Genomic DNA, 9,792 nt, shown 5'->3' with positions numbered 1-9,792 from the left:
GAACACAGCAGGATGGACAGTGGGGTTTGGGGTTTGTGGCTGGAGAACACAGCAGGATGGACAGTGGGGTTTGCTGTATGGGAACACAGCAGGATGGACAGTGGGGTTTGGGGTTTGTGCAAGGGGAACACAGCAGGCTGGCTCCTCTGCAGTCTCTTAGGCACCTTCCTTGTTCACTGAGAGAAGGGGACTGTGCCCTCCAGTGCATGGAAACCCCTTGGCTCTCCAGAGCCTCTGACACCTCTCTGATTTTCCATCTCCCCTCTTGTGAGGTGACACAAATCCATCCTCCGTGCTCCTAAGGACCTGCTCCTGACCCCATGGCACGGGGCAGCACGTTCAGGAGTCTGCAGAAGGAAGAAAACCCACCTGCTGGGGGTCCTGTGCCCTTCCTGGCAGCAGCATCGCTCCTGCCCAGCGGGGTTTGGGCATTTGCAGCACGTGTGGAGTCCCTGTGCCCCGCAGGGCCAGCCTGCCCCAGCTCCCTCCAGTCCTGACTGCGTGTCTCATTTACATCCAGAGATTTTTCCCCTGGTCCAAGTTTGCTGTTTTCCTGAAATGGTCCGAAATGTAATAGACCAAGACAATCATGGGGATGAAATATTTCCTACATGAAATATGCAGCAGCTATTCAGAAATGAAGATCAAGTGGAAGGAGCGGTGCCAGGCAAAGATTTAAAGGTGCTGACACATTCCCATGGGTTGTTTACTGAAGTCATCTCTGAAGCCTCAGTTTTAGGGCTATATTAAAAAAAAGAGCACAAAATACAATTTAGCAAGAGTTTAATAATTCAAGCTACAGTGTGCTGGGCTTGTTTTTGCTGTTATGGGAACAACATCTCATTTCAAAGGACCTTGACTCTCTTCTGGTAGTAAGAAGGGGCCAGTGCTATTTTTGCACCAAGACACTGACTGGGTGTGAATCTTGCTTCTGCTGTCTGTGCCAGCAAAACCTGGGGAGGCAAAACAGAGCCATATGGCCTGATTTCCCTAAAGGTGCAAATTCCAAGGAATCTGAGCGCGCTGACTTGCTAGAAAATGGCAACATGGGCACCTGGGGTTATAAAAAACTCTTTAGCACCGCTCCTGCTGCAAGGCTCTGCCCACTCAGCCCAGCTGGGTGGTGAGAGGGGAGCTGTTCCTGCAGCCTTGGGCCAGGCAGTGCCAGGCAGGAGCAGCACAGGGGCTGCTCACGGCTCTGTGTCAGAGCAGCCTCTGTACTGGGATGACCCTGGCTCCAGGCTGGGTGGCATTCTGCTGCCGGTACCGAGTGAGGATCAGGGCTTTGTCAGAAGTATTTTTCCTGTGCTGGCCCCTTGGGGAAGCCATGTGTCCCCATGTCCCTTACTACAACACTGTATTATCACTGAGACTTAAAGTGAAGCCCGTGTGACCACCAGTGTTGCAGCTTTGCCCCTACGAGCCTGAGCCCTTCATGAACCAGGAGGGGCAATGGAGTTGGCCCTGGGGAGCAGCCCCTGTGCCTCGGTACAGCCTCTTCCCATGAACAGCAGCCTCCTGGACACCCTGCATGTGTCCCACAGCTTGGCTCTCTTTCATCCACACTCCCCTCGCGGCTGGGTTTGAGCGGCTTCAGCGTCGCTTTCACGACGGGAGAGGTGGTGTGTGTTGGACTCCCCTGTGGAGTAACCACGGTCACTCTGCAGGTGTGGATGGACAGGAGCCATGGCCGGGTGCCAGAGGCTGGAGGTCACAGCCGGGAGCTCCTTCTCGCCCTTCGCTGTCCCCGGAACCCCTCCGCCCTCCACGCCCCCAATCCCACCCATGCCCTCCTCCCCATCCCTGCTCTGCCCACCCGTGCCCAGCTCCCCATCCCTGCTCTCTCCTCTCTCCCCACCCGTGCCCAGCTCCCCATCCCTTCTCTCTCCTCTCTCCCCACCCGTGCCCAGCTCCCCATCCCTTCTCTCTCCTCTCTCCCCACCCGTGCCCAGCTCCCCCGCCCGCTCCGTGTCGCAGCCGAACGCGGTTTTCTGCCGCCACCTGGTGATGGAGAAGCTGCGAGTTCGTGGCGGACACCGGCCCTGCCTGCGGACTGGGTCGGGAATCGCCGCTTTATTCGTCCGTGTAACCCACCCGTGTGGACCGGAGCTGCGGCCCCCGCCCGGGGCGGAGCGGGGAAGAAGCGGGGCTGGAAGGGAACAGCTCTCCCCTGGGAGCCGGGGGCGATGTGTGAACGCCAGTTCCACGGGAGGACACTGTGCCCATGCCGGTGCCAGGGGAGGATGCTGAGCTCGCTGAGTGCCTGCTGGGGGAGGCAGCAGCGCTCTCTCTCAGCATCCCTCATGTCCCAGACGTGCACAGGGTGGGATGGCCGATGCTGATGCGAGGTTTTGGATCTTGGATCAGACACCAAAAGCCCCTTGGCCTCCTGCGCCCCGCTTTGGGCAACCCTCGGGCTAGGTCAGGCACTTATCATCCCCTCCCTGGTGGTGTCCCTGATGCTCTTCAGGAAGCTGAAGATGTGGGACCCGCCGGTTCCTTTATCCTCCAGGGCAGACGGGGGCTTTCCCACGGCGGGGCGGGCGCTGGCGCTCGGCTGTGCCCGCCTGGCCCTGGCTTTGGCCGCAGCGGTGGCGATGTACTTGGTGACGATGCTGATGTGGTAGGACCTGAAGTCTGTGAGCGCAGACACGCAGCGATTGAAGGCGGCTCGGAGCCGCGCATCCCCCGAGGACAGCACATGCTGCTTCAGGGACACGGCACCCCGGATCTCCTCCACAAACGCTCTGTGGGGCGGGGGCATGTAGTCCCTCATCCTGTGCAGGAAGGCAGCTGCAAGACAGCAGCAAAGGAAGGAGTGAGTTGTGGGTAAGTGGATTAAAGGCCCTGACCCTCTAGGAGAGAAGCTGGCCTGGAGCTGTGGTGCTGGCACAGTTTGCAGGGACCCCTGACAGCCTGCACAGCCTCTGCTCTGCCTCCAAACTGAGAAACAAAACCCATATTAGGTCAGTGCTCTGTTGAGGCTGGTGCTAACCCTAAAAGGCAGAGTTTAGCCCTCCCAGCCTGTTGGTTTGGGGTTTTTTTTTTTGCTAGTAAAGTGTTTTTGCTAATTTCTGGTAAATATTTCTGTTGTGGGCTGGACTAACGTGGAGCTTTATGAATGGCCTCTTACTGGCAGGATGCCTACATGCTCTGCTCCCTCATCTCTGGGCCCATAGAGAACCTCAGCAAGAAGCTGACATGCAAGAAGCCAAATGGGTGCTTTTGTGAATTTATGGTGGTGAGGAAGCACCTGCCAAAGCCATCCTTCCTCCCTGGTCCCATTTATAACCTTCCTCCCTGGTCCCAGCCAGGGTCTGCAATGGGCACAGGTCCTGCCTGACAGAGCTGGCAGAGTCGTGGGAAGCGCTCTGGCTCATCTCTTCCCCTGCCCCTCACTTGCTCTGAAAAAGGAGAAGCTGGTGCTCTGGAAAAGGAGAAGCTGGTGCTCTGGAAAAGGAGAAGCTGGTGCTCTGGAAAAGGAGAAGCTGGTGCTCTGGAAAAGGAGAAGCTGGTGGCTCACCGCTGTCGTGGCGGTGGCAGATCCCCAGGAGCTCATCGAAGGCGTGCAGGACCGAGCTCTGCGCCGCGCTGCCCCCCGAGTACGCCAAGGGCTGTGGGGACACCCCCTCGTAGATGAGCCCGTGCGGCATGGCAGGGTTGTCCTTCCAGCTGAGCAGGAGACACGGCAGTCAGGCAGGCAGCAGCCATGGGGCTGGGGACAGGGGCCTGTGAGAAGGGACCTTGGGCTGGCAAGACTGAGCAAAACTTTCCTGGCCCAGCCCATGGAGCTCATCCTCCAACTCAGCCATGTCAGCCCTCCTCAAACAGGAGATAAACTTGGAAATCAAACACTGTGCCAAAGCACACAATGAGGCCATGGGTGTAAGGAGACATCCTTAATTTTCCTTTGCCAGAAGAGCGTTCTCTGGGGTCGCCATGCCCTGCTGAGCACCCTGTGGCAGGGTGCTGAGTCACATTGCCCTGCCTGGCTGCACCTCCTGCTCCACTTTGGGAAGGTTTTTGCAAGCAGAGCTGCCTTAGGTGAGAGAGGAGGGGGCACTTGTGGCAATAGTGGCACTTTACATCAATTCCCTGGATGGCAGCAGCCATTCAGGTAGTCACCTGTCAGAGAGAAGCAGGTAGTCACCCAAACACTCCTCTGAGCCCCCAGAGTTTGGATTTTCCTTTGTTCTTATTACTCAGGGTGATGTCTTTTGAAAGGCTTTTAAAGATATAAAGAGGTCAGGCCAACCCGCCTCTATCGCTGTAGATAACAGGGCAAGGATGGGATTTTGTCTCTCTGAAGCTGCTGGTCCTGGGCAGGTTGAGAGCCAGCACTGCTGGTTCCTCCCACACACACCCTGCACTCAGATCCTGCCAGCCCCACTTGTGCCGAAATGGAGAAGTTACACCCAAATGGAGATTGTTATGATTTCAGGGAGGTAAAGTGCCTGGCACAAATATGTATCTGTTGACCTTAGCAGAATGCACCGTGCCATGAGGCTTTAGGTACTGGCTGCAGTGTCTGTTGGGCTACAGGAATAGATTTTACACAAACTGCAGAGAAAATAGATTCATTATCAAATACCAGAGTATTTTTAGTTCTCCCAGGATTGTATTTATAGTAATCTCTACTAGTGGGAAGTTCTTATAAGCAGAAGGGAATTTAAAAGGCATGTTTTCCTAAGCTGATGACCATCGAGACAAGGTCAGCTTGCATAAAGAATGAGAGAAGCTTAAACACAGTGCATGGAGCTTTTTACTTGGGAATGCTGAGATGTGGTGGAGAGAAATAAAAATAGAACCCCCCTGAGAAGCCCCAGACCTAGAGTCTGCAGATGCTGCAGCCCCACAGGGATGCTGAGGGATGGTGAATGTGCTCTGCTGGGCTCTTGGGGCCGTGGTTCTGCCTTGCCCAAACAGTGTTTTCAGTATTTGGGGGGGGATTTTCTTTTTTTCAACTGACAGAATTGTAACACAGCAGCAGCAGGAGGATTGTTATGGATGTTTTCCACACAGTGAGAAGAGCCTCTGCTCAGCTTTGGAGCTTTGCGTACACAGTGTGGAAGTAAACAGAAATTCCTCCTCTCCTGTCAAAACTGTTGGGCCAATAGCAGGAAAGATTAATTTGTGCCCAATTCTGGCTGTCAGGGCTGAGCTGCAGCATGGGATGCAGAGAAGCTGGAGGGAGGCAGACCCCAGCCCTTGGGCACAATCCCTCCCCAACTGATCCAGTGCCTAGGAATTCCTGAGGGACAGGATCATGATGCTCTGGGGAAGATACTGCCAGACACAAGCTGGACCCTACCCTGCCCTGGGGAACTCCATATCCCATCTGTGCTGCCCCTTCCCTGCACATCCCCAGCTCCCCCCAGCCCTGGGAGCTGCCAGCACAGTGGCTCTGAAGGGAAACAGGCTGCACTTACCCAGAGAGGAAGATCCGGATCTCAGAGTAGAACACTTCTGGATCCACATGGTCTAGGAGGAAGTCAGTCAGATCAGAGGTGATGGGCAGTTGCACCAATGCATGTGCTGAGCTGCAGCAGGCACAGGCACCAGCTGCTCTCACCATGCATCTGCCTCAGCGCCTCTCTCATGGCCGTGATGGCCCCTGCCAGCTCCTCCAGGGCTCTGTGCAGGGTGTCCTCATCGCACTGCAGGACGGCACCAAGGGCCTGGCTGATTGCCTGCGAGGGGAGGAGGGACAGCACCGGGTCACAAAGGGCTGGGGTGGGTAGGGTGTCTGTGTGCAGTGGTTGTGGACATTTGGAGCCACCCATGCCAGCTCTGCCCCTTCCCCAGCCCAGGATCAGGGGACAGGAACACCTTGAGGGTGCACCCCAGGCATTTACAGTGCAGGTAAGCAGAGAGCCCCAGCACACAGCAGTACCCACCCTAATGCCAGGCACAGCTGCCTTCTCAACAAGCAAGGTGACAAGGATGAAGCCCTGCAGGCTCTCTCCACCAGGCAGGGTAATGATCGTGTCCAGGTTCCTGCACAAAGGGGCCGAGCAGAGGGATTGGGGGGTGGCAGCTCAGGATTTCCCTACACACTGTGGAAAACCATGCCAGACTCCAGAGCCTCTTCTCTGCACCCTGTGCAGAGAGGAGCTGGCACAGAGTGAAAGGGGAGCAGGACTGCTCTGGTTTAGGGGGCCCTGCCATCCTCCCCGTGGCCTCCCCATGGCCTGTGGCCACTGGCTGTGTGCAGCCAGAGCAGCCAGTGGCTCTGCCCAGTCCCTTTGCTATCGTGGCAGTGGCACCTGTGTGACAAACACTGCTCATGTGTGCACACATCAAGAGAGGTTGATCCCAAGCAGTGCTGGAGAGCTGAGCCAATCCAAACAAAACCAACACCGTTAGAAAATAAATGAGCATTAACTACTTACTCAATTTCCAGAGGCCTGAAGACATTTCAGTTATGGCCAACAAATGCACAAGGAAATGAGAGAGGGAAAGAGAGAGAGATTATAAATTGTTCTAGTGACAGTCTGTGCTCTGCAGGGAACAGAGGAGCTGCCCCAGGGGCTGCTCCCAGAGACACCCATGTCCCCACGGAGTTCCTGTGTCCACACCCATGAGGCCGACCCCAGGAAAGGTGGGATTGAAGGGGTTTTTGGCAGAACAGGAGCAGTTTGGGGACAGTCTGTCCCCAACACCAGCATCACTGCTGCCCAGCCACAGGAAGAACCGTGCTTTGTTCGCTGGCATTTGCCCATTTACCCGTTGGGGTCCTTCCTCCTCCAGTTGGCCAACACAAAGTCTGCGTGGCTGAGGATGGGCGGGAGCCCCAGGGCCTGTGACACCTCCCAGTAGGGGACAGCGAGATTTCGGGGCAGGACCTGAGTGGCACAAAGCACAGGGGGTGTTGTCAGGCTGCAGGAAGGTGCCAGGCAGGAGTGGGCACTCTCCTGCTGCAGCCACAGGAAAGGGGCTTTGCTCCCACGGGATAAGTTCTAAGGGAGCAGCATCAGCTCCCAGGCCCCAAGGAGCAGGTGAACCTGCTTTACCTTGCCTTTACCTGCACGGTGCCCTCCTCTCCCTCCTGCCAGACGTAGCCCATGGTGATGAAGCTGAGCACCAGGTGTGCCAAGTGCAGCTCCTCACGTCCTCGGAGGTGCTGGCAGCTCAGCTGCGGCATCTGCCAGGGAAACCCTTGGGAGCAAGGAGCAGAGCCAGCCAGTGCCAAGGCCCCTGTTGTGGATGGGCTGCCCTGCCAGACGGGGGGAACCCTCCTAGTGCTTCTCCCCTGCCTTTAAGCCTCCTTCCCACCCGCTCTGCAGGATTTGCTCCCCCTGCACTGTTCCTGGTTTGTGAGGAGGGACAGTAATCCACGGGATTTTCCTCCAAAAGGAGCCCCTCCTCCTGGTTCTGGGATGCCCATGGGAGCAGCTGATCCCTGTGTGCCAAAAGGGTCAAGCCTGACTGGAAGCTGATGGAGCAGCTGTGCTCCTTTGGCAGGGAGTGTGGCTGGGATGTGACATGGTTCTTGTGACACCTAGAGGGGTCCTGCTCCAGCCCCTGCTGGCTTCTGAGCACTTGGATCTGCTGAGGGAGTTATTTCTGTGCCAATATTAAAGACTCTGCTGTCGCCTGCTGTCAGTCCTGGCTCAGCACACATTTGTGCTGCTGAGTTGTTTTTGCACATTTTCCAGCCACTGCAGTGTCAGACCAAGGTTTGAGAGAGCTCTGGAGGCAGGAAGGAGAAGACGGTACCTGGCGAACGCGTGAGCGGAGCTGATGGCTCGCGATCAGCTGGGGCAGCTCACGGGCGATGTCCATCCAGGGGCCGTAGGGTGCTGGCAGCTCTGTCTTGGTGGGGAGAGGCAGAGAGAGGGCTGTGAATGTTCCCAGGCTCCCACCCAGCCTCACACACCGCTGCTGAGGGCTTGTGTCTGCTCCCCCCTCCTGTAAGATGAGCCTGTGTGGTCACAAATTAACGGATGGTGAACACGATCTGTCTGTCCCCACCCAGTCCCACTGTGGATCCAGGCCTGTAAAAAACAGCCCCACTTTGGACACAGACTTGCCCTTCTTGCACTCCCCAAAATCCTCTAGAGCCAAGGCCGGTGTGTAAATGGCAGAGCTCCTTCACCTCTCCTCTGTGCTGCTTTCTGCAGCCACTTCCATCATTTTAAAGGGTAGGGGTTTGTCCTATGAAACTGCCAAAACAGCACCTGCCTTCCTCATTGTTCTTTGTCAAGTGTTACAGCAAAATGCTAAATCAAAGCTCCCCCAGAAAGCTGCTCACCAACCCCTCTATTTCCCTGCGGCATGCGGACGGGGAGGCACAGCCAGCTCCTACCAGAGGGTCGGGAAGCAGGAAGCCAAACTCCTCGGAGACCTGAAACCTGCTCAGTGCCAGAGGCAGCGGGGGCTCCTCGGTGTCACCGCTGGCCTGCATTGCTGGACACTGGCTGTGCTCTGGCCTGGCCACCCCACTGGCAGCATGTGCTGAGCCAGCAGCAGTACCTTGTCCTGGGGGTCGGGCCTGGCTGCCCAATGGCCGGAGGGTCTGAGCAAACACGGCTAAAGGTTGCTGATAAGGCTTTGTTGTGGAGCAAACTTAAACTCTGTCCCCCGTGGGCATCCACCCATGGGAAAGCCTTGGGGGGACCCCAGGGGCTCTGAGCTGACTCCTCCCAGGGTGGCCCTGAGGGGCTGCCACACTCCCCCGGGATAGTCCCTGCGTGGGGATCTCCTGATCTCCACCACCCTGGCAATGCCAAACCTGTGTGCAGAGGGCTGCTGACCTGACTGTCAGGCAGGAGACAGCCTTCCAGCTCAGGGGTGGTCAATGCTGCAAGCTCATGCTGGTACCTGGCCAGAGATGCACAAAACCCAGTGGATGCTGCTGCTTTCCCCATGGTGCTGGGGTCACTGGGGCTGCTGCTGGGGTCACTGGGGCTGCTGCTGGGGTCCCAGCACCAGAGCAGGGGTCAGCAGGGTGCTCTGAGAAGGGCCTTCCCAAACAGCAGCTTTCTGGGGGAAAGGCAGCCCTGAGAGTGCTGGGGCTGGAGGCACTGTGAGTGCACGGGAGGGGAAGGGCCAGGGGTACAAACAGCAGGACTGACATCTCTGTGGGCTGCAGGTCCACAGGCACTGCAGGAAACGTGCACTTCACGTGCAAAACAGAGGTGACACCGGCACCACGGCCACCACACGGGGCAGTGGCCTTCCCTGGTCCCCAGCTCTGAACAGGGGGGCCAGGAGCCACACACATCCACTGGTCCAGAGGCAGCCACAGCACCCGAGCTGTCCCTGCCGAACAGTCCCCAGCATCAGGCAGCTTCACAGCCCTCACAGATGGGCAAATCCCATGTGCCCACAGAGAAAAGGGGACAATCTCAGCAGCTGTGGCCCTTAGGCCCCAAGAGCAGGATTAACTCTGACAAAAAACACAAACTACATAAGCATAAAACCACAGGGCCATGACACCAGCTTTGCCCAGCACCTTTAATTAGCGCCCGTGGTGCTGCCCCAGCGCTGGCTCTGCTGCAGGGTCCGTGCCTGTCTTCATCTCTAGGTCTGTGTCTCGCTCTAGGTCTGTCTGCAGCTCCAGGGCCAGCTCTGGGTCTGGCTCCAGGTTTATCTCCAGGTCCGGCTCCAGCTCCCTGTTCACGTCCCGGATGGGGCTGTGGGGGGACCTGCAGTGGTGCCTTGGCCCTGACTCGGTGCCTCAGCCTGAGGTCACCGTGTCCCCCTGGGCACCACCTTGGCCCCTTCCCTCCCCTCTGCAGGATCCCCTCAGTCCTCTCCCACCCCCTGCATCCCCCCGGGACCCCGGGG

The 9,792-nt window shown here is 57.4% G+C and overlaps 2 protein-coding genes across 11 annotated transcripts in view; both read right to left on the bottom strand.

Annotated features, from left to right (window-relative positions):
- Positions 1-766: 766 nt before the first annotated feature.
- IDO2 (indoleamine 2,3-dioxygenase 2) lies at positions 767-9,731 on the bottom strand. Of its 10 annotated transcripts, none has more exons than XM_015648705.3 (11): positions 9,458-9,731; positions 7,720-7,815; positions 7,025-7,216; positions 6,727-6,845; positions 6,393-6,407; positions 5,898-5,997; positions 5,573-5,690; positions 5,430-5,481; positions 3,524-3,672; positions 2,002-2,793; positions 767-1,639 (listed from the first exon to the last, which is right to left on the bottom strand). In XM_015648705.3, the coding sequence occupies exons 2-10, from the start codon at positions 7,783-7,785 to the stop codon at positions 2,423-2,425; spliced, it is 1,182 nt and encodes a 393-aa protein (XP_015504191.1). In that variant the 5' UTR covers positions 7,786-7,815; positions 9,458-9,731; the 3' UTR covers positions 767-1,639; positions 2,002-2,422. The 10 variants fall into 10 exon arrangements, with proteins under 10 accessions (XP_015504191.1, XP_015504187.1, XP_015504189.1 ...); XM_015648701.3 differs by lacking the exon at positions 9,458-9,731 and adding an exon at positions 8,255-9,435; XM_015648703.3 differs by lacking the exon at positions 9,458-9,731 and adding an exon at positions 8,255-9,434 and having other exon boundaries at positions 7,025-7,144.
- The window catches only part of LOC107213837 (disintegrin and metalloproteinase domain-containing protein 32-like), a 9,913-nt gene continuing 9,584 nt past the window's right edge, over positions 9,464-9,792 (bottom strand). The window contains exon 18 of the mRNA XM_033519397.1: positions 9,464-9,638. Within this exon, the coding sequence (XP_033375288.1) occupies positions 9,464-9,638 (175 nt within the window). The remainder of the gene's footprint in view (positions 9,639-9,792) is intronic.

Source organism: Parus major, chromosome 22, assembly GCF_001522545.3.
Source record: "Parus major isolate Abel chromosome 22, Parus_major1.1, whole genome shotgun sequence".
Lineage (NCBI taxonomy): Eukaryota > Metazoa > Chordata > Aves > Passeriformes > Paridae > Parus > Parus major.
This window is presented reverse-complemented; position numbering and strand designations above follow the sequence as displayed.